Source organism: Schistocerca nitens, chromosome 10 (genome assembly GCF_023898315.1).
Source record: "Schistocerca nitens isolate TAMUIC-IGC-003100 chromosome 10, iqSchNite1.1, whole genome shotgun sequence".
In the NCBI taxonomy this organism is placed as follows: domain Eukaryota; kingdom Metazoa; phylum Arthropoda; class Insecta; order Orthoptera; family Acrididae; genus Schistocerca; species Schistocerca nitens.
This window is the reverse complement of record NC_064623.1, coordinates 108,014,123-108,039,723: the sequence shown is the minus strand read 5'-3', so window position 1 is coordinate 108,039,723 and position 25,601 is coordinate 108,014,123. Positions and strand designations below refer to the sequence as shown.

The 25,601-nt window shown below is 40.5% G+C and overlaps 1 protein-coding gene across 6 annotated transcripts in view; it reads right to left on the bottom strand.

Moving 5' to 3' along the window:
- Positions 1-25,601, bottom strand: part of LOC126210645 (ankyrin repeat and protein kinase domain-containing protein 1-like) — a 206,979-nt gene that overhangs the window by 83,050 nt on the left and 98,328 nt on the right. For all 6 annotated transcript variants that reach the window (XM_049939966.1, XM_049939965.1, XM_049939968.1 and 3 more), the window contains 2 exons: positions 22,642-22,799; positions 12,704-12,868 (listed from right to left, as the gene is read on the bottom strand). In XM_049939966.1, the coding sequence (XP_049795923.1) occupies positions 12,704-12,868; positions 22,642-22,799 (323 nt within the window). The remainder of the gene's footprint in view (positions 1-12,703; positions 12,869-22,641; positions 22,800-25,601) is intronic.

The window sequence follows — 25,601 nt, the reverse complement described above, 5'->3', positions numbered from 1 at the left end:
TTCCCTGCCATGCTCCAGATTGCTGCACCCATTCAACGCGTTTCTGTTGCAGTCTGGACAGAGTGGCGAGAGGTAGGAGTCATGCAAGAATGAGATGCACTTGTTGTGTGGACATGTGTGTGTATCTATTTTCTGGAGAAGGCTTTGGCCCAAAGCTAATATGCAACGGACTTTTAATCGTACCTGTCTGCAACTCAATGTGTCATCTTTACAGATTATAGCAATCTATCCTTTTCATAATACCGAAGTTATATTGTGGGTATAGTAGAATAATATTGACTTTACTGAAATTGTTTATAATGGTGATTACAAACATATCATTATATATATAGCCTTGTTGCATTGTAAGGCACCATCCTCCACAGACTGCATTCTCTTGATGTTACTATTTCCACATGCCACGTGGGAGAACTGTTGGTAATAGCATTTAGAAATAATAGGTATAAACATCACAGAGAATGAAGGCCTGGAGGCATGCTCAGGAAGCCAAGTATTTAAAGTGACTGTTCACAAAAAGCAGGAAATCTGGGTCCTTGTCCTGGTCTGGCACACAGCTGTAATTGTCGCTACATATCCAGAACATATCTGTGTTGAAATGCTTGCTGAAAGTGCTATGTATTCATGAAAGAAACACCATTAACAGATTAAATAATTTCTTTTCAAACATTACATAAAGGAACCTTATTACCAGTTCTAGACAAAATGAGTGGGCATTATATACTTTGAGTGAGGTGCAATATCTAAGTACAGATGAATCATCTTTAACTGCTTGTGCACATGTATCTATTACTTTGTGAAGGGCCATCCCTGTCCAAGGAAGTAATGATATCCAATAAAAGTGTATTTTGATGTTTTACCAACTTAGAGAGAACATCACAAAGAACTTTTTATGTAATGATAGTTGTATTACTTGATCAATTAATCAATTCAAATTTCTGGGGTGTAAGTATCATTCATCCAAGAAATGGATTCCATCCATGATGACCTGGATCATAGAAAAGTATGCTTAATCTACATCTACATTTATACTCCGCAAGCCACCCAACGGTGTGTGGTGGAGGGCACTTTACGTGCCACGGTCATTACCTCTCTTTTCTGTTCCAGTCGCATATGGTTCGCGGGACGAACGACTGTCTGAAAGCCTCTGTATGCGCTCTAATCTCTCTAATTTTACATTCATGATCTCCTCGGGAGGTATAAGTAGGGGGAATCAATATATTCAATACCTCATCCAGAAATGCACCCTCTCAAAACCTGGACAGCAAGCTACACCGCGATGCAGAGCGCCTCTCTTGCAGAGTCTGCCACTTGAGTTTGCTAAACATCTCCGTAACGCTATCACGGTTACCAAATAACCCTGTGACGAAACGCGCCACTCTTCTTTGGATCTTCTCTATCTCCTCAGTCAACCTAATCTGGTACGGATCCCACACTGATGAGCAATACTCAAGTATAGGTTGAACGAGTGTTTTGTAAGCCACCTCCTTTACTGATGGACTACATTTTCTAAGGACTCTCCCAATGAATCTCAACCTGGCACCCGCCTTACCAACAATTAATTTTATATGATCATTCCACTTCAAATCATTCCGCACGCATACTCCCAGATATTTTACAGAAGTAACAGCTACCAGTGTTTGTTCTGCTATCATAAAATCATACAATAAAGGATCCTTCTTTCTATGTATTCGCAATACATTACATTTGTCTATGTTAAGGGTCAGTTGCCACTCCCTGCACCAAGTGCCTATCCGCTGCAGATCTTCCTGCATTTCGCTACAATTTTCTAACGCTGCAACTTCTCTGTATACTACAGCATCATCCGCGAAAAGCCGAATGGAACTTCTGACACTATCTACTAGGTCATTTATACACTCCTGGAAATTGAAATAAGAACACCGTGAATTCATTGTCCCAGGAAGGGGAAACTTTATTGACACATTTCTGGGGTCAGATACATCACATGATCACACTGACAGAACCACAGGCACATAGACACAGGCAACAGAGCATGCACAATGTCGGCACTAGTACAGTGTATATCCACCTTTCGCAGCAATGCAGGCTGCTATTCTCCCATGGAGACGATCGTAGAGATGCTGGATGTAGTCCTGTGGAACGGCTTGCCATGCCATTTCCACCTGGCGCCTCAGTTGGACCAGCGTTCGTGCTGGACGTGCAGACCGCGTGAGACGACGCTTCATCCAGTCCCAAACATGCTCAATGGGGGACAGATCCGGAGATCTTGCTGGCCAGGGTAGTTGACTTACACCTTCTAGAGCACGTTGGGTGGTACGGGATACATGCGGACGTGCATTGTCCTGTTGGAACAGCAAGGTCCCTTGCCGGTCTAGGAATGGTAGAACGATGGGTTCGATGACGGTTTGGATGTACCGTGCACTATTCAGTGTCCCCTCGACGATCACCAGTGGTGTACGGCCAGTGTAGGAGATCGCTCCCCACACCATGATGCCGGGTGTTGGCCCTGTGTGCCTCGGTCGTATGCAGTCCTGATTGTGGCGCTCACCTGCACGGTGCCAAACACGCATACGACCATCATTGGCACCAAGGCAGAAGCGACTCTCATCGCTGAAGACGACACGTCTCCATTTGTCCCTCCATTCACGCCTGTCGCGACACCACTGGAGGCGGGCTGCACGATGTTGGGGCGTGAGCGGAAGACGGCCTAACGGTGTGCGGGACCGTAGCCCAGCTTCATGGAGACGGTTGCGAATGGTCCTCGCCGATACCCCAGGAGCAACAGTGTCCCTAATTTGCTGGGAAGTGGCGGTGCGGTCCCCTATGGCACTGCGTAGGATCCTACGGTCTTGGCGTGCATCCGTGCGTCGCTGCGGTCCGGTCCCAGGTCGACGGGCACGTGCACCTTCCGCCGACCACTGGCGACAACATCGATGTACTGTGGAGACCTCACGCCCCACGTGTTGAGCAATTCGGCGGTACGTCCACCCGGCCTCCCGCATGCCCACTATACGCCCTCGCTCAAAGTCCGTCAACTGCACATACGGTTCACGTCCACGCTGTTGCGGCATGCTACCAGTGTTAAAGACTGCGATGGAGCTCCGTATGCCACGGCAAACTGGCTGACACTGACGGCGGCGGTGCACAAATGCTGCGCAGCTAGCGCCATTCGACAGCCAACACCGCGGTTCCTGGTGTGTCCGCTGTGCCGTGCGTGTGATCATTGCTTGTACAGCCCTCTCGCAGTGTCCGGAGCAAGTATGGTGGGTCTGACACACCGGTGTCAATGTGTTCTTTTTTCCATTTCCAGGAGTGTATATATTGTGAAAAGCAATGGTCCCATAACACTCCCCTGTGGCACGCCAGAGGTTACTTTAACGTATGTAGACGTCTCCCCATTGATAACAACATGCTGTGTTCTGTTTGTTAAAAACTCTTCAATCCAGCCACACAGCTGGTCTGATATTCCGTAGGCTCTTACTTTGTTTATCAGGCGACAGTGCGGAACTGTATCGAATGCCTTCCGGAAGTCAAGGAAAATAGCATCTACCTGGGAGCCTGTATCTAATATTTTCTGGGTCTCATGAACAAATAAAGCGAGTTGGGTCTCACACGATCGCTGTTTCCGGAATCCATGTTGATTCCTACAGAGTAGATTCTGGGTTTCCAAAATCATGTTCTAAAATTCTACAACAGATCGACGTCAGAGATATAGGTCTAAAGTTTTGCGCATCTGCTCGACGACCCTTCTTAAAGACTGGGACTAATCTTCTGTACTTAAAGTAGCATTTATTGACAATAATGTGAAAACTTTTAACAATATATGTGGAAACCATTGCAGGAACTGTGGGAAATACATTGATTAGCCAGAATGTTATGAGCACCTATCCAATGGCCAGTATGTCCATCTTTGGCTTGGGTAACAGTAGCGATGGATCGTGGCATGCAAGCAACGAGACCTTGGTAGGTTGCTGGAGAGAGTTGGTACCACATCTGCACACACAAGTCTAATTCCCATACATTCTGGAGAGGGGAGTGATAAGCTCTGACGCCACATTCGATCACATCCCAGATGTGTTCGATCGGGTACAGATCTTGTGAATTTGGGGGCCAGGCTTTCAACTGGAACTCATCAGTGTGTTCCTCAAACTACTCCCTCACACTCTTAGCCTTCTGATATGGTGTATTATCTTGTTGAAAAATGCCACTGCCATTGGGAAACATGATCATCATGAAGGGGTATATGTGGTCTGCTACCACTATACAATAATCCTTGGCTGTCATGGTATCTTGCACGAGCTCCACTGGACCCATGGATGCCCACATGAATGTTCCCCAGAGCATATTGGAGCTGCTGCCAGCTAGTCTCCATCCCACAGTACAGGTGTCAAGGAGCTGTTCCCCTGAAAGACAACAGATTTGTACCCTCTCATCAGCACGATGAAGAAGGTATCGGGATTCATCAGACTGTGCAACTCTCTGTAACTGCACCATTGTCCAGTGGCAATGGTCATGTGCCCATTTCAGTCACAGTTGCCAATGTTATGGTGTTAATGTCGGCACTTGCACGAGACATAGGGTGCGGAGGCCCATCGTTAGAAGTGTTTGGTGCACTGTGTGTTCACACAGACTTGTACTCGGCCCATCATTAAAGTCTGGTGTTAGTTCTGTCACAGTTTGCCACCTGTCATGTTTTACCAGTCTGCGATATCTGACATCTGCAATGAGTTGTGGCTGCCCAACCCCATGATGTCTGGACGGGGTTTCACCTCGTTTTGCCACATATTGAAAACACTCACCACAGCACTCCTCAAACACCTGACAAGTCGGGAAACTTCTGAAATACTTGTGCTGAGCCTCCGAGCCATCACAAACTGCTCTCGGTCAAACTCAGGTAGATCACATGCCTTCCCCACTCTACACACGGACAGCACGCTCACAGACACTACATGCACCGTGCGTTTGTCTGACTAACAGTCATTCCTCGCCAGGTGATGGTGCTATTGCCTGGTCAGGTTTACATTGACAGAACATCAGTGGTCATAATGTTCTGGGTGATTAGTGTAAATATACAATACTAACACTTCTAACAAGGGAACCTCCCCATCGCACCCCCCTCAGATTTAGTTATAAGTTGGCACAGTGGACAGGCCTTGAAAAACTGAACACAGATCAATCGAGAAAACAGGAAGAAGTTGTGTGGAACTACAGAAAAAATAAGTAAAATATACAAACTGAGTAGTCCATGTACAACATAAGTAACATCGAGCATAGTGTCAGCTCAGGAGCACCGTGGTCCCGTGGTCCTTGGTTCAAGTCTACCCTCGGGTAAAAATTTTACTTTATTTCTTTTCGCAAAGTTATGACCTGTCAGTTCGTTATTGACGTCTCTGTTCACAGTAATAAGTTTAGTGTCTGTGTTTTGTGACCGCACTGCAAAACCGTGCTATTAATAGACGAAAGTACGTTCCTCTCCAATGGGAACTGAAAACATTTGATCGCAAGGTCATAGGTCAACCGATTCCTCCACAGGAAAACACGTCTGATATATTCTATACGACACTGGTGACGGCATGTGCGTCACATGACAGGAATATGTTGTCGACCCACCTAACTAGTACGCTTGGTGAATGGGTAAAATGATTCTTCTACCTTGCCCGATTTAGGTTTTCTTGTGGATGTGATAATAACTTCCAAAAAAGTGATGAAAACATAAGAGTTTGTCACATAAACTGCAACAAATGAATGCAACAGTTTCACAGTCACACAGTTTTCCCTGTGCTCTGTCAAAACATATGTTTTTAACGTTTCCAATTTTTTCCGTGTGTAGACCGTCAAATCCTGCATATGTCCAAGCAGATCTGAACTGGAATTTTCGAGAGCGAAGTTGATTGTGTGAGTGCCTGAACTTTGATAATTGACACACGTCAATTGCTAGAAAATAAAAAAGTTAAAATTTTTACTCGAGGGAAGACTTGAACCGAGGTCCTCTAGTGCCGCAGTTGCTTACGCTAACCACGAGACTACAGCGCTCCTCAGATCACATTGTCCTTGATGTGGCTTATGTTGCACATCGACTACTCAATTTGTATATTTTGCTTATTTTTTTCATAGTTCGACAAAACTTCTTCTTGTTTTCTCGATTGATCTGTGTTCAGTTTTTCAAGGCCTATCCACTGTGCCAACTTATAACTAAATCTGAGGGGGGTGCGATGGGGAGGTTCCCTTGTAAGAAAGGGTTCAAGAGTGTTATATCCTAGCCAGTAATGCCAACCGAGCCCGCTGCCAAAAAGGTTGGCAGCACCAAAGTCCGGACGCCGTCCACATAAGCAGCGCCAGCGATACAGGAAATCGCCGCAAGTCTGCGCGCGCCACCGCTGGCTTCTGGCTTCTTAAGCGCTGGAGTCGCGAGCGCTAGGACAGTTCTGTATTCGCCGCTCAGTTGTATACTCGCCACCGAATTGTGTACCTGCTAGTCAGTTGTGTGTTCATCGCAGCAGAGTTGTTGTTTGTCGTCAGCCGACGCTGACCTAGCCGCTCCGACGCGAACTAGACAGTTTTCTGTAGACCATGTTCACCACTGTGTTCTGTATCGTCGTTAATAAAGATAAGTACCGACTTTCATTTAATCCGAGTGTTTGGGTTTTCATCTTTCTGTTCACTGTTCCAGCGGACCGGTCGGCCCGCTATTAAAAGTGTGGCGGTGACTTCGTAGGCCGTTTCTACAGCGAAGTGTTGTCACTACGAAGGCCGTCACAAAAAAGAGCTTCTTTATGGCAGAATGAAATAAGTAATATAACAAAAGCATAAAAAGCTGAATCCAATCTGCAGAAATAAGGTCATTCAAGTCAGCTCTAACAATGAAAACTTCCCATAGCAACCCTTTCACATTTAGTGGTAAAAGGGCCCAGTGGACATCACAAACTGAACAGAGGTCAAACATAAAAACAGGAAGAATGTGTACTGAACTGTGAAATAAAAAGCAAAATAGAAACAGTGAATGGTCCAACAACAAGAAGAGCAATATAGAGCCACCTGAGAAAACAATGGTACTGTTGTCAAGTCATCACAGTGTTGGACTGTCAAGTGGGCAAGTCGTGTTCAAACCTATATTCAAATTTGTGTCTGTGTCACGGTATAATATCTGTTTGCAACAGCGAGGTGTAAGGAATGGATCTATAATAACAGATGGTTCCAAACTACTACTCTAATAGCAGCCAAAAGGACATAGCTTTTGAATGGTAACCGCAAACTTTTGATGACAAGCCGACAAGTCGACCAAATCCTGCACCAGAAAACACGTCTGGTGTGTCATCCATGGCATTAGTGACAGTACATGCATCATATGACAGGAATCACTTACTGACGCATCTAATTTGTTCACCTGGTAAGTGAGTGAGATATGCCTCCTTAGTCAATTTTGACATTCATATGAATGTCAATGTGATCACTCACAAGGAAATGATGAAAACATAATAGTTTGTCACATAAGCTGCAACAAATGAATGCAGCAGTTTCACAATCACACAGTTTCTTTGTGCTCTATCAAAACATGTATCTTTAACATTTTTGAAGTTGCGTCCCATTTTGGAAGTTCTGACTCTTTTAATTCCTTTGTTGTAACATGATTCACACCTGTTTGTTTGCTGTTTTCATTTCTGTGAGACGTCTATGTGGTATCTCACCTTCTCTCATTATTCATCACATTTATTTGCTATCGTAACGTATTCGTACCACATAACTCATATTCTACAACCAATATATAGTATGAGAACTGCCAAGACTACAAAAAGAGAACAAACATTTCAGTGACTGAACAGACAGTTCATAATGTTGTGCAACATAAATAAATAAATGTGGCATGAGAGATTTCTGAATACGGTTCGTCCGCTTTGCAGTCAAACACCACAACCACTTAACCACGATGCCTCAGCCTTTCATCTGCGTTCAATACTGCACTTCGTAAGCTTGGAACATTCACTGTTCCTATTTTGCGTGTTTTTCATAGTTCAGTACACCTTCTTTCTGTTTTCATGCTTGATTTGTGTTCAGAAAGTTTTCCTTGTAAGTATCACAAAAGAATTAAACAATGACTCATTACAGTTCAAGGAGAAGGAGATACGGTGACAGACCACATATCAGATGTTGTCTACAGATTTGGAATTAACATCAGTGGACATTACAATGGAGTGCAAGGTCTGCAGATGGAGAGAGAAAGATAAAGAAGAAGAAGAAGAAGCAGAGATTGTACAATACTATTTCTAGTCTTAGAATATTTTACGCACTTTGTGAAATGACAAAATTAAAATAATTTTGAAGGTTTGAAATTACTAAAATTGAGTAATGTCAAACAAATAGGTGTAAATATGTATACGAGGTGTTTCAAAAAGGGTGGTCTGATATTGGATGGTAACAATTATGAAATGTGGGACATGCCACAAAGGTAATTTGTGTTGTTTGAATGGGTGTGGCCTGAGCTTCAGAAAAATCACTGTTAGATGTCAGTCAATGCCTCTTCTCAGTTGCAGTCAGTCAGAGGTATGATGGTGTCCACTCAATAGAAGGCATTTTGTGTGCTGCAATTTGCAAAAAATGAGCCAGTGATTTCAATCCAGCATGCTCTTTGTCAACTTTTTGGCATTGATCTGCATTCATCCAAAAGCATTTGTTGTTGATATCACAATTTGAAGAGAAAGGGTGCTTGTGCAAAGGTAAGCAACCAGGTCAACCTCACACAGAAAAACACAGTGACTGGAATGAGTTATATTCAAATGCTACAGATTGGCTTTTTCCTCAGCTTCTGGGGGCCTCTGATGACTTCATTTTCCAAGAGGATGGGTCTCCAAGAGACTGGCACAAAAACGTATGCCAATTTCTCAATGACACAGTGCCTCAATGCTGGATAAGGCACGTCGTATTCTGAAACTCTGTCCTCCATTCCTGGTCTCCAAGATTGCCAAACATGACCCCATATGATTTTTTCATGGGGATATCTGAAGAAAGATGTGTTCATCTCCACTTTACTTCATCACACAGAAGAAGTCAAGTACAGAATAACAGCCACCATAAATTTTGTAAAAGCAGATAGATTGTGTAAACTTATGAGGAATTTATCTATCATCTAGATGTTGTTCATGCTGCTGCTGGCGGACAAACAGAGGATTTGTAATAGCACAACTAAAACTTTAAGATTTTGAGAGTATTTTGAAATTCATCCCCTGTTTGTAGTATGTTTTTTATCAATAAATATGGAGTTTTGAATTCAGGTCATTCTTTTTGAAACACTCTGTATATAAACTAGCTGCTGATAGAAAAATGCTTTAAAATGTAACATATAATATCATAAAAACAAGTTAAAAATGTTGCATGTGAAACACTTCATGCCACTGTTCATAATTGAGCTGAAACATACACTCCTGGAAATGGAAAAAAGAACACATTGACACCGGTGTGTCAGACCCACCATACTTGCTCCGGACACTGTGAGAGGGCTGTACAAGCAATGATCACACGCACGGCACAGCGGACACACCAGGAACCGCGGTGTTGGCCGTCAAATGGCGCTAGCTGCGCAGCATTTGTGCACCGCCGCCGTCAGTGTCAGCCAGTTTGCCGTGGCATACGGAGCTCCATCGCAGTCTTTAACACTGGTAGCATGCCGCAACAGCGTGGACGTGAACCGTATGTGTAGTTGACGGACTTTGAGCGAGGGCGTATAGTGGGCATGCGGGAGGCCGGTTGGACGTACCGCCGAATTGCTCAACACGTGGGGCGTGAGGTCTCCACAGTACATCGATGTTGTCGCCAGTGGTCGGCGGAAGGTGCACGTGCCCGTCGACCTGGGACTGGACCGCAGCGACGCGCGGATGCACGCCAAGACCGTAGGATCCTACGCAGTGCCGTAGGGGACCGCACCGCCACTTCCCAGCAAATTAGGGACACTGTTGCTCCTGAGGTATCGGCGAGGACCATTCGCAACCATCTCCATGAAGCTGGGCTACGGTCCCGCACACCGTTAGGCCGTCTTCCGCTCACGCCCCAACATCGTGCAGCCCGCCTCCAGTGGTGTCGCGACAGGCGTGAATGGAGGGACGAATGGAGACGTGTCGTCTTCAGCAATGAGAGTCGCTTCTGCCTTGGTGCCAACGATGGTCATATGCGTGTTTGGCGCCGTGCAGGTGAGCGCCACAATCAGGACTGCATACGACCGAGGCACACAGGGCCAACACCCGGCATCATGGTGTGGGGAGCGATCTCCTACACTGGCCGTACACCACTGGTGATCGTCGAGGGGACACTGAATAGTGCACGGTACATCCAAACCGTCATCGAACCCATCATTCTACCATTCCTAGACCGGCAAGGGAACTTGCTGTTCCAACAGGACAATGCACGTCCGCATGTATCCCGTACCACCCAACGTGCTCTAGGAGGTGTAAGTCAACTACCCTGGCCAGCAAGATCTCCGGATCTGTCCCCCATTGAGCATGTTTGGGACTGGATGAAGCGTCGTCTCACGCGGTCTGCACGTCCAGCACGAACGCTGGTCCAACTGAGGCGCCAGGTGGAAATGGCATGGCAAGCCGTTCCACAGGACTACATCCAGCATCTCTACGATCGTCTCCATGGGAGAATAGCAGCCTGCATTGCTGCGAAAGGTGGATATACACTGTACTAGCGCCGACATTGTGCGTGCTCTGTTGCCTGTGTCTATGTGCCTGTGGTTCTGTCAGTGTGATCATGTGATGTATCTGACCCCAGGAATGTGTCAATAAAGTTTCCCCTTCCTGGGACAATGAATTCACGGTGTTCTTATTTCAATTTCCAGGAGTGTATATGCAAAAGATATATTGAACATTACACATAAATGGAAATGCAAGCATGCACACAGAGGATGATTCAACTGCCCCTATCATTGTTGTTTTATGCACCCTGCAATATTATCGCTGGCCTTCATAATGACATGTGAGATTTTCATACTGTCTCGCTTGCTACTCACAAACTGCTAGCACTAGAGAAAAAATGAGCAACACCTTTTTGTAGTAAATTTAATGTAGTTTTTGTACTGGGATACATTTTCACTAGAGGCCACAGTTTTTTAATTATTCAAGGAAAACATACTTAAGTGACCTCCATCCCCACACTTGTCCCTCACCAGTCAGGACTTCTAGTATGTTGCTCATGGCACTCCCTTGTACCACAGTACAGAAATTTCCTGATTATGTGAACTATTCTCAATATTCGATCCTTTTTGTTTGCTATTGATTGGGCTATTATGCCACCAGCACAGTCGGCTACTTCGTTATTAGTCTGTGAGGGTAATGAATGAGAAACAACTTTTGTAAATGATATGTTAAAAACTAATTACATTGACAACTCAATCCTAACGTAACCTCTACAAGCAGAGTAGTTTCACAGTAGAAGACCTGAGGAATACAACATAGTAATTGTTTATTTTATGCTGCTAAAATTCACAAAATTTACACAAACATCAATTTTAAAATCTGTATGGGCTTCATTAAGCTGGTAGCATAATGACAATGAAGACCAAAAAAAGGTCAAATATGACAAATAAATTGCACAGTCACAAATATTTGTACAGTGGTAGGAGAGAGTGCCAACACACTAGAAGTCCTGACTGATGGGGTCCAAGTGTGGTTATGGGGTTGCATTTGAAGGTCGCTTTTGTATGTTTCTCTTGAACTGCATTAAATTTACCACAAAAAGGGCCTGCTTATTTTTTTTTTCAACTAATAGTTTGCGATGAATGAGCAACAGAATATGAAAATCTCACATGTAGTTTATGAAGGCCAGCTGTGACATTGCAGGTTGCATAAAATGGCAGCAGCAGGGGCAGCTGAATCACTGTGTGTGTGTGTGTGTGTGTGTGTGTGTGTGTGTGTGTGTGTGTGTAAGATTACTATCACCTGACAATCAACATAACAACATTATGTAAGATCCAAAGATTTTTTGTCTGCAACAAAAGTGCTGCATCTTATTCCAGCCTGATATTTAGTTAATAACATGATCGGGACTGTCTTGGATGAAATATCCACAAATGAAGACGTATAGGTAGTAGCTCAGTGTATAACTGAAGTACCGAGTTGTGATGGGAGATAATCAATACTGAAATTGTCACAAAGATTATGTCACATAAAAACAGGTAGTCCTGCATAGGAAGGGACACAATAGTAACTTCCATTTGGTCTCCTCCCCTTCCCCCTTCACCATAGCTCAATCCATGAATCTACATCTACATGCACACAATCTTCTCAGGAGACTCCCTTGTCCTCAATCCACACTTCCATTTCATTTACTCTGGTCTAGTTTATATGCTTGTCAAGTCCAATCCATATTCTATGCTGAGTGTGTTTGCCTTTACTCCTTCTGTTATTTGACACTAAATTACATTTTTGTTCTAAAATTGACTACATTAGGTAAAAAGGAAATTATAAATATGCAATGACAATGATCAGAAGAGTTCATATACAATGCAAATGATTTTTCAAATATATTTTCCAAAACTCACATCTTGCACATTATTTTCTCACAAAGATGTCCAGTTCTGGTCTTTTGTATCCTTATGGGAAAAGGACATGTGTGTGTGTGTGTGTGTGTGTGTGTGTGTGTGTGTGTGTGTGTGTGTGAGAGAGAGAGAGAGAGAGAGAGAGAGAGAGAGAGAGAGTGAGTGAGTGAGAGAGAGAGAGAGAGAGAGAGATATCACCTTGGGTCACCACGCCGTGCAGCAAGGTGCAGTGCTGTTTGTTGAGTGTCTTCCCTCACAATGTTGGCATCAGCACCCATCTCAAGAAGGACTTCAACTGTTTTTAAACAGCCTCTTCGAACAGCCAACATCAGTGCTGTGTCTCCTAAGGACTCTCCAAATTGACTGAACACAAAATGAATATTTATGAAATATTTTGTAAAGCGTACACAATTATTAAAATGGTAAGCATCCATAAAAAAACTATCACACACATCCATAAAAAAACTATCACACAAATGTCTGCATTTGTACAGAATAAGTATGACTTTAAAGTTCAAAATCTACTTCTACATCTATACTCCACAAATCATCGTGAATTGCATGGCAGAGGGTATGTCCCATTGTACCAGTTATTAGGGTTTCTTCCCATTCCAACCATGTATGGAGCTTGGGAAGAATAATTGCTTGACTGTCTCTGTGTGTGCGGTAATTATTCTAATCTTATCCTCACAATCCCTACGTGAGCTATAAATAGCAGGTTGTAGTATATTCCTAGAGTCATCACTTAAAGCCAGTTCTAGAAACTTTGCTAATAGACTTTCTCAGGATAGTTTACATCTATCTTCAACAGTCTTCCATTCATTTCCTTCAGTATCTCCATGCCACTCTCCCACGGATCAAACAAGCCCATGACTATTCGTGCTGCCCTTCTCTGTATACCTTCAATAACCCTTTTAGCCCTATTTGGTATGGGTCACACACACTTGAACTATAGTCTACAATGGGTTGCACAAGCAATTTGTAAGCAATCTCCTTTGTAGACTGATTGCACCTGCCCATTCTACCAATAAACTGAAGTCCACCATGTGCTTTATCCACAACTGAACCTATGTGATCATTCAATTTCATATCCCTACAAAGTGTTACACCCAGGTATTTGTATGAGTTGGCTGATTCAAACAGTGACCCACTAACATTATAGTTACAGGATACTAAGTTTCTTCATTTTGTGAAGTGCATAATTTTACATTTCTGAACATTTAAAGCAAGCTGCCAATCTTGATGCCACTTTGAAATCTTATGAAGATCTTACTGAACACTTATGCAGCTTCTTTCAGATAGTACTTCATTACATAACTGTATCATCTACAAAAAGTTTGAGATTACTATTGATATTGTCTGCAAGGTCATTGATATGCAATATTAACAGCTAGGGTCCCAACACACTTCTCTGGGGCAGACCTGAAGTTACTTCTGGATCTGATGATGACTCTCCATCCAAGATAACATGCTGCATCCTCCCTACCAAAAAGTCCTCAATCCAGTCACAAACTTCACTTGATACCCCATATGATGGTCCTTTTGATAATAAGTGTAGGTGTGGCACAGAATCAAATGCTTTTCAGATATCAAGAAATACTGCATCTACCTGACTGCCTTGATCCAAAGCATTCACTATGAAATGTGAGAAAAGTGGCAAACTGATGACTGATTTCAACACTATATTGCTTTGCCAAACATAATTACTGTGGAGATTGTTCATCATAGTCTTTTTTTCACCTAACAACTTGAGACGGAGGGAGAGGGGAGTACTTAACTGTACTAAAGCTTGTCATGTGATTAACAATAAAACACTGCTTTTCTGTTCCCACATTTTACGTTTTCCTGCTTTTCATGTTGGTCCCGACAGTAGTCCTATTCTCTTAATATAATGCTTTCCCATCATAAATAATCTGGGCTACAACATTTTCTCCATTTTAAGCTGTCTTTGACATTAACACGGCCTTTAACATTGATTTTCATACAGATTTCTGCAAGAAGAGCATCATATTCCTGCTCAAAGCCAACAGACTATACACTAAGTTATTGACTGCGTAATATAGCACTAGTGTGGTAAACGAGATTTTCATTGTCAGTGTGTTGGGTCATGACCGCCAATATTATAGGTTGACAGTGTTTGGTAGGGTGGGAAAGTATGCTGGATCACTGCCTTAATAATAATCATGATCTAATGATAGTGTCTCTTGTACTAATCTTTTTCCTGTTCTCTGCATTGTATTACAACACTGTTAATTCAGTTTTACAATCACTTATACAAATAAACACTGCTTTTGCAGATGGCCATTTCTCTAATGGATTTTCACAAATCATCTTTACTTCTATGTGGAATATGGTAATTAATACTAGACACGCAATCATAGATTGCTACAACCTGATGTCAAGACGTAAACATTTCTCCTCAAAATGTTCCGTACCATGATGACAATTTTCACCCTCTTTCTCATCCAGTATGTCCCTGAACTGAATGACCCCCTTGTCAGAAACAAGCTGTAGATTTCGTACCTATTGTTCTCTGTTTACAAAGACTGCCAACTTCAGTGTTTTAACCAATATTGTGCTACAAGTTTTATTTACCATAATTTTCTAGTGATTATAAACAATAAGGTTCACATTAAAACACAAATATCTTTTTAATGTGGTTTCATGAAAGGCTTTCTTCTGTGTGTTATTTACACCTTTGGACATGATCTGAACAAAGAGGGAAACCTGCGTGTGTGTCAGCACTCAGGTACTGTCTTTGTGATAGATGCTTTGTATACTTTGGAGCGACAAGTACAGCTAACTGCCATTACAAAGAAACAAAATCAATTAATTATTTTAGATTTTTAAAATATGTGAAATTTAAATTGTTTTAACTTCATATTTTGAACAATATAAAGAGAATGACAGTAAGACTAATTTATTCATTTTCACTTGTTGTGTTTCCTCCACTTCCCTGTATTTTACACTTTCCTGCATTTTACATTTTTTTGGGTCAGTCTGCTGAAAAGTGTAAAAGGGGGTTTTACTACATATAGACAGTTTGTGCACACATAGCTAACTGCCACAACCTGAGTCTAACAGAGCAGGTCACTGCAGTGTACCGTGTGGGAACTGAAACTGACACTAAGTCAGTTGCCAAAAATTCCATACAGAGGGAACATTATGACAGCAAGAAATGTGAACCCAAATTGGTACCAATGAATGCAAGGTGGATAGATGTTACGCAACAACACACATTCCAACAAAGTTTCAAATCAAAGTTCAAGTTGTGAGGAAATAGTTGTATTCCACAGTGACAATGCCTGAGGGATCACAAATAATTATGGATTAACTGCCTGCTGTGCCGACTGTCCTCACGTGCCGTGTTTGTTGCCACCCCTTGTCTTGCAGCCACTGAAGGTGGAACTGCAAACCATTCATATCATGTGACCACTACTCTATGAGTTCATCTTCATGATGCTGGACTGGTGGGATATTAGATATCTGCCCCTATTATCTGACCTCTAAGAATGATAGCAACTGGGGTGGAACAGGGACCGACAGCTCAGGAGGCAGGGGAGGTGTGCACCCCTGCCAACGTATCTGTGACATTTGGTGATGAGTGCAGGGCCTCAGACACTTGTCTGTCCAGCAGAAATGGAACTACCATAACTGGGGATATCAGTTTGACAGCCACAGCCATCTCCCAGCCTACCCAAGTGTGGTGGTCTCAGCATGTTGGGATTACAGCAAGAGTGGACATTATACTTATTCCTTGTCAGGGGCTGAGGTGAAGAGTTCTGACAGTTAGCGTATGGAATTTTGGCTGGCAGCATTGTGGAACTGTGCAAGTTGGGAAGAATACATGGCAGTGATGGCAATCTCTGGTTGTGAGTCGGCCTCTGACAAGGTTGTTATCAGAGGTGTAACATCATTAGCTGCCGTAGTCGGAGCTCACTGCAATGCCACAAGGGATGCTCTTGTCCAGTAACTATTTTAAACTATTTTGGTCCCCCAGTTATACATGATGACCTCGAGTTCACTTGGGTGTGTGGCAATATTTGACAGCCTTAATGGTGGTATGGGCAGAGGTGTGAGGACTGGGTTTGCTGGTGCAGACACAGGAGATTGAAAGGCAAAGGTCCCCAGCTTGAGTCCTGGTCAGACACAAAGTTTCAATGTGCCAGGAAGTCTTATATCAGTGCACACTCCGATGCAGACTGAAAAATTCATTCTGGAAACATCCCTGAGGCTGTGGCTGAGCCATGTCTCCTCACTATTCTTTCTTCCAGGAGTACTAGCCCTACAAGTTTCACAGGAGAACTTCTGTTAAGTTTAGAAGGTAGGAAATTAGGTACGAGTAGAAGTAGAGACATGATGACAGGACATGAGTCATTCTTGGATAGCTCAGGTGTAGATCAGTTGCCCACAAAGGCAAAGGTCCTGGGTTTGAGTCCCAGCCCAGCAGACAGTTTTAATCTGCTATGAAGTCTCACGTCAGCACATACACTGCTGGACAATGAAAAAATTCATTCTGGATATTTTAATACTCTCAGGGAAACTTTTCAACTTTACTTTTTTAAATGTATATTTTTGATTTCATAACAGTTAACATACTTTTTGCAAAATTTGACAATTTTTAACTGATTAACATTAATTGTGAATATAACTAGAAAGGTATTTAATCAGCTGAATAGTTACAAATAGCTAAATTGTGGATACAATAATAATTTCTGCTGGGGAGACATTCTATTTGATAAGAACAAATAATTCAAACGTTAATTACTACTTGACAGAAAAGTATAATGTAAAAGTAAAAAGAAAATTTTAGTGGCCAAATTAATGCGAAGTAGAAGTACAATATAATTTTAAAAATTGATAATAATAGTAATAATATTTGTAACAATAATCACATACTTCTATCATTAGCGGCTCCCTTGCTCCTAATGAGCAGATCCGTATTTCATGATATCTGTTTCCATCTTTGCCTACTGAAGTACCAAGCAATTCCTTTCATATTGGTATAATTTCTTCCTCACTTTCATTAAGAGATAATGCATTGTGCTGAAGTCTTCTATACTAAGTAGAGAGATGAAAAAGCTAAAATGAGCAACTTCAGGTGGATGTTCGGGTTGGTTACACCAAACAACACCAATTTAATAGTTGTTCATTCATTCACCTAAACACATCAAAGGCTCACAAAGAACTGACATGGCGGAAAAGCCCAAAGACTATGCTCAGCGTCCAAAGACGATGCTCGGAGTTTAGAGACAAATGTATATCGATGCTGGTGTCGACCTCATCGGCACCACAAACTTTTTTTTGTGCCAAACAAGCATTCTCCACTTTCAACCAGAGACAATCATCTATATACTACTGAAAAAGTGATTGGGTTTGCAGGAGTGTTTCTAGTAAATCACCTTTTGCAACCTTTGTTAAAATTCTCCTACGTGTAATGAAAATGGATTGAGCCTTCATTGGTATTACAATAGTACACAGATCAGGAAATCTAGTTAGCATATGCTTTTAGACTTGTTTTTGGAGTGTGAGCAAAAAGCATGTAAATCAGCATCTGAAAGTTGGTCTCTAACTTTGTAAGCAACTTTTTGAATACTCAGAGAGTTACTGGTTCATGCTGACTCAAAATACAGGTGTGAGAGTATAAAGTGGCATTGCATTGAGGTATTATGTCTTTAACCTTTAGCATTTTGTTTTTCTACAGCTTAGTGTTAACCCTGTTGAATATGTCAAACCTATCAGAAAGCTAGATAATGCCAAGATGTTACAGATGCAATGCATTACCAATTCTCAGGTCAATCGACTGAATAAATTCAACCATTGTATCAAAATTAATAGAAATATAATAAACATTTTTCCAATAGACAGCTAACTCTGCTCTTTGGGTATGCAAAAACATTACAATTCTTTGTCATTTTCCTGACAGAACTTTTATCTTACTACCAGCATTAATGAGATAGCACAAATATTCACAAAGTCTCTCACTTGAATTTTTAGCAAAAAGTTGTTGCCTATGGATGACACAGTGGATTTACATTAATCATGTATAGGATTTTTATTGACCAACCTTCTCCACCTATATCTACATATACATACACACTCCACTCACAGGCAGCGCAAGGGAAAAATGACTGACTATATCATGATATCTTGGGTGCAGCTCCACCCACTGCATGTGCATGTATAAGTTCATCTTCTAAGCAAATGTTTCTTTTTCTGAAAAATAACTTCTACTTCTTGGTATTTAGAATACTTTTCATGCTGGTAGTCAAATTTCTAGCAAACAATAGTTCTTTCATTACCTAGTCATTCTGTTTACTGAACCAAATGTATCTAAATCTACATACATAACAATGTATGGTGTATGGCCCTTGTACCCTTATGCCACTACCAATTATTTCCTCCGATGTTCCACTCACAAATGGAGCAGCAATTCTTCATTATCTGTAACTGTTGACTAACAACATCCATCACAGATTCTGTGTTCAAGACAGTGAAAAGATTTTCATTCACATCAAAAGCTATCACATTGATTCCTCATGAATCTGCATCAGTACTCAAAGGGCACGTGATGCAAGTCCCAGCATTGTACTGACAGACTGTTTAACTGTTGGTAATAACAATGCTCCTTGTTGGTACGTGATATCACATTTCTTGATATTAATAAAATGAAGTGGAAGGGAAAAGGTGAGAAGAATCTGAGAGGAGGAGGAAAACTGTACTGGAGTGGGAATAACAGGTTTGGAAAAAATGGTGTGGCAGTAATGGTGAATAAGAATGTACAAAGCTGTATTGAAAGTGTGAGGTATATATCAGACTGGATCATAATCTTAAACCTGAGATTCCAAAAACAAACACTAAAAGTTATCCAGATTTATGCACCTCAAGTCGAATTTAGCGAAGAAGAGAAGATGGATTTTGAAAATGAGTTAGAGAATCATATAGAGAGTGCTAATATAATGATGGAAGATTTTAATGCACAGGTACGCAAAGACAGAAAGGGATTTGAGCAAGTATTGGGATGTTTTGGATATGGAGGCAGAAATGAAGAAGGGGAAAGACCCCTGCATTTGTGCCAGAGGAATAGAATGAAAATAGCAAACAGCTGGTTTATGAAGACAGAAAGTCATGTTATCACCAGATACAGTTGGGATGGAAGAGCCACAAATGTAATTGATTATATTCTAGTAGAGAGACAATGGGGAGAGAAAGTAACAAATGTGAAGATAATTCCAAGTGTGAGTGCAGATGGAGATAATATATTACTGGTGGTATAATGGAAAATGAATCAGTGTGTGAAAAATAGAAAACAGAAGAAAGTGATGAGATACAGGATTGGAAACTGAAGCAGAGTGAAAGTGCTCAAAAGTATAGAGAATTAATCACACAAAAATTTCCAAAAGAAGTTTTCTGCAATGTAGAAAAAGAATGGAGCGTATTCAAAGACACTTTAGTTGAAGCAGCACAAAAAGTATGTGGTAGAACATCTGGAAAGGAAAAAGTAAGACAGACTAGTTGGTGGGATGATACCACAATCCAAGCAGTTAGAAAAAAAAACTGGAGCATGTAGAAAGTAGTGGAAAACTAAAAATGATGAGGACCATAAAATATATATAGAGGAAAATAAGAAGTGCAAAGAAATAGTGGAAACAGCAAAGAAAAGGACATGGGAAGAGTTTTTAAAAAAACTTGAAGAAGATGTGAAGAGCAATAAGAAAATGTTCTATAAAATGGTGAAAAAATAAAAGGAAGGCTTCTGAAGTACCAGTAAAGATGGAAACAGGATGGTACTGTGATTGTAGATCCAGGGAATGTAAAAGATCTCTGGAGAGAACATTTTAAGAAACTGTTAAATGCTGAGGAGCAGGTACACGAGGAAACGACAAAAAATGGAGAAACTGAGAGAATTAGGACAAATTACACGGGACGAAATGGAAATAGCTGTGAAAATGATGAATGGGGGGAAAGCCCCAGGACCTGATGAAGTATCAGTGGGCATGATAAGAGCAGCAGGTCCAGTGGGAATGCAGTGGCTGTATAGAGTACTATCAAGTGTGTGGAGAAATGGTACAATACCTGACAACTGGAGAAGAGGAGACATTGTTCCCATCTTCAAAAAAGGTAATAAAAGAGTTTGTAAAAACTACAGAAGAATAACTCTTATGTGTCATACAGCCAAGATTTTTGAAAGAATTTTAATAAATCAAATAACTAAAAAGACAAAAAAAGGAGCTGAGTGAAGAACAGCATGGGTTTAGGAAAGGAAGAAGCACAATTGACCTGATATTTTCTATCAATCAACTGATGGAAAAAAGTTGAGAGTATAACAAAAGGGTGATAATAGTTTTTATAGGCATAGAAAAGGCATATGACTCAGTTGACAGGGAAAGATTCTCGGAAGAAATGAAGAAGATAGGTATAGAAGTTGGATACATTAATGTAATAAAGACAATGTACAGAGGACACAATTGTAGAATTAGAGCACCATTGTGGAACTCTGAATACTTCGAAATAAGACAAGGACCTTAAACAAGAAAGTATAAGAGAAGAAATCGAAAAAAAGAGATTAAGATGGTGCAGGCATGTTAAGAGGGTGGATGGGTAGAGACTCCACAAAATTACGGAAGAACTAAAGATGGATGGAAAAAGACCTAGAGGGCGCCCAAGAACACAGTAGAAAATGGGAGTGAGAATATCTGTGGAAAGGAGAGGTGTGACATGGCAGTAAGTGGGGGAAGAAAAGTGGTGGGAGGACCAAGCCAAATGGAGAGGACTTGTCAGCACCCAGACCCAACAGTAGCTGGAGTGGAATCCAGATATAGATAGATAGAATAAAACATTTAATACAATGCAAGGAGCCTTCTGTCTGTGCTAAAAGTAGGTTCTTCAAGTAACTTGCATAGGGTGTTGCATTTCCAAAACTTCAATTTTAAAGCTTGAAAAAGAAAGAGATTGGTTAACCCACTTTGGAAAATGTAATTTTCCAAGGTGATTTTATATGAAATGCTTCATTAGACAATGTCTTTTCATAAAAGAGGCACAATGAGACTTGTCCACTTGTAGGTGAGAGAATGAATCCGTATTTCAAGTATTCATGTGAATGTTGCGGGTATTTCTTTCTCTCATCCAGTTTGAGAAAATTTGTTTCCAAAACACCCACAGTTACATCACTAGATGCTACAAGTTTTTACAGTGCTCCGCTGAATATAGGCACAATGGGCCAACACACATGCAACTTCAGCAGTTTCAATACTGACACTTTGCTGCTGTTGAAGGAGTTGTTTGTGCCAAGTCAGTTCAAATAATTTCCTTGTCAGAAGTTTTACGGAATCTCATTCTTGCACACATACACAGATTGCAATATAAAGAAACCTACTGATATTACAGCGGGTTGTGAAAGAAGAATTATTAATTCTTGCAAAATTATATATAAAAGAATTTGCACATTTATATAGCTTTCCTCAGTTCTCCTGGTCTTCTTTTTTAAATAGCTGGTAACTGAAATATTATTTGTACAGTGATATTGGATTCAGCTGCCATATACTGTCATATCAATGTTTAGGAAGTTAAATTCTTGTACATTTTTGTCTGTTAGTAACTGAAAGAACAGTCACCAAATGATATACCTGCCCACACATTCCTCCTGTCCCATCACCCCCCCCCCCCCCCCAAACCCCTTTTGCATTATAAAACACATCTACCATCCTTTTTCAAGTCACTGCTTTCACAAGAAATGGAAACACCCCCATGGGTGCAATAAATCCCTGATTGGAAGTGATTCTTACTATTTAAAGAGTAGGTAAAATACAATAATAAGTGTCTTTAAAGAATATGACTGTCAAAATCACCTTATGCAAGCCATAGAGTCATATAAAAGACTCAAACACACAATTATTCTGCATTTTCATATCACATAAATCTGTACTTTTCTTCTGATACCACAACATGTATGTATCCTCCTTCAAAAAATCAAGAATTAAGAACTGTTTGTCATTTTGGCTCTTCAATAATGACACAGAAAACTATTTATAATCTCACAGCTTCTACACTCAAAGCTACAGGTTATCTTATTTGCAGCACAACACCTTAAATTATTTAGCAGCAGGTACTGCTGTTGTATACAAACATTGTCTTACCTCTCATTAATTATGTTTAAATCTGGCGTATTCAATTTTTTAAGGACCTCATGAAAGCCCATGTAAGCAGCAGTCATGATAGGTGTGCGCCCATCTGAATCTCTTAAGCTCAGGTCCGCCTCAAATTTCACCAACAGGTTGACCATTTCCACAGATTTCTGTAAAGTAATCCATATTAGGTATTATTAACACCAAATCAACTTACACTTTAAATAAATGTTGACAGTTTCTAGCCTTTTTAATTACAAAACACACTAGGGATATACTCCACTCCAATGGAGTGGCATCCCTACATAGTTCTTATCAATGACTGATGCTCAACAGCAGTATAAGATTAATACAATCCTCAGATATTGGTGGGCTTTCTATTTTTATGTTAATGTATAGCAATGTATCTAGAGACAATGTGAGAGTTCCACAGGATAAAATGAGATAACTTCTAGATCTGCAGAACTCTTGTCCTCCTTATTCTTCTTCAGGATGTCACTATACCTGTTGTTCATGCCTACATTGATAAGTAGTCATAGATTTGTGAGAAAAATTTTGGTTTATTAATATAAATGATATGCCTTCTAGTGTTACAGGTAATTCTAAAATATTTCTGTTTGCTGATGACACCAGTTTGGTAGTAAAGGATGTTGTGTGCAACACTGGCATTGTTTCAAATAGGGCAATTGAAGACATAAGTTCATGGCTTGTTGGAAATAAACTAATGCTAAATCACAGTAAGACTCAGTTTTTACAGATTCTAACACATAATTCAACAAAACTTGAAGTCCTAATTACACAGAATGGGCATATGATTAGTGAGACTGAACAATTCAAATTCCTTTGAGTTCAGATAGATAGTAAACTGTCAAGGAAACTCCATGTTCAGGATGTTGATCAAATAGTTTATGCTACCATTTTTAATATTAGAACAGTATCTTAAGTACATGATAGTTCGATACAAAAAGTAGTCTACTTTGCTTAATTTCATTTGCTCATGACATATGGTATTATATTTTGGGGTACCTCTTCTCATTCTAATATGGTATTTTTGGCTCAGAAATGGCCAGTTCGAACAATAAGTGGAGTATGTTTGCAAACCTCTTGTCAAACACTGTTCATTAGTCAGAGAATGCTGACATTGGCCTCTCAATACACATATTCTTTAATGCTGGTTCTTGTCAACAGTATCAGCTTATTCCCAAGAATTAGTAGCTTTCATCCAGTTAATACTAGGCAGAAATCCAGTCTGCATTTGAATCCCCCTCCTTGACTCTTATGCAGAAAGGCATGCAGTAATTTGCTGCACCCACTTTCAATAAGCTAACACTAGAAGTCAAAGATCTTAGCAGTAATCCATATGCTTTCAAATACAAACTGAAGGATTTCCTCATGGGTCACTCCTTCTATTCTGTCGAGGAGTTCATTGAAAATTAAGCTAATGCATGTGTTACATTGTTGATTGCCTTTATATAAACTTATAGCTTGTCATTTTTTTTAGGATTCATAAACATTTTATTTTATCTATTATTACATTTCTTTTGTAATTTCATGTACTGACAAGTTCCATGACCATGTAGATTTGCTCCTCAATTTGGTCTTATGGAAGTAGACGTATACAATAAAATGAAATAAAATAAAATAAATAATAATAAAACTGCACTTTAATGCAGCAAACCTTCCTAATGTAAAGAATCTCAAAAACCTGTGTAATATTCAGCTGAAATTAATTTCTATACATCATTGTTAATGATGATCCTTAAAAGTTTCTGCTTGAAATATTCTTTGGTGTGGTGTATACCACTGACGTCACGCTGAGACGCCCATGCTAATGTCAGAGCATTACTCTCTGTGCCCATAACACCACACAAAGCCCATAAAATACCTCAAACATAAATTACAGAATACAAGCGGAAATGTAACCTAGCACATGTTTCATAAATAAATAACAGCTCTGCAAAACTGAAATATTGTTTAATGTTAACCAGTGTTGTTTTATTACGACAATATAACATTCGCTCATACATAGTCAACACACAGCATAGAAATCTTAAATCAAAAAAATGTTCAATCAGGATCTCCCACACTAAAGCTTTAACATTTCTGTACTGTCTCACATGCCATCCCTACGCTATTCACTAAGGAATCATATACATGAAACTAGACAAAACTTTATTTAATGCATTACTTTTTTTTTCTTCTCTTGAGATAAGCATATTTACTTTTGCTGTAGTAGTTAATAACCTAAAACTGACAAGTTACCAAATTTATTTAGTTATTTTAACTTGAGTGCGAATCTCCCCTCATTTTTTTTTTAACTGTATATTTAGTTTCTATGCCAAAAAATATGTACAGTTTACTCAAATCATTGTTTCCAACCTGTGATAGATGGTGTCATAATCAACAAATATCTAGAGTGCTTGTTTCTGAAATTACCCCTCTAATTGCTGTGGACAAGTCAACTTGTCATGCTCTTTCACTCCTCAGGTGCTGTGGACATGTGTAAACGCAACCCCTGGTTTTTCCTGAAGCACTATTGATGTGTTTATGTGTCATGCTCCACTGATCTCTCATTGCTATGGCCTTGTTACTTCCATATAAAAATATTTTGAGTATTTATCACACAACATTATGTGTCTCTTTCCGTGTGTGTGTGTGTGTGTGTGTGTGTGTGTGTGTGTGTTTTCTGACTCTGAAGAATGCCCTTTTGTCCGAAAGCTAAAAGTTCAGCAGTTTCTTTCATTGTGTCTGTCTGTAACTCAATGACTCCTCTACATGATGAGTAGAAAATTACCCCTTTCATATTGTTGTTATTTCATTGTGGAAAGTGTAAGAGATTGATAAAAGATTTGAAGAGCAAACAGAAAGAGTAGTAGCTATGAAAGGGAATTACATTTCGAGATCAACAAACAACATGATTTAATTTGTTGTAAGATAAGAGAAGGGTTTGGTGAAGTTACTGTAAACTTAAT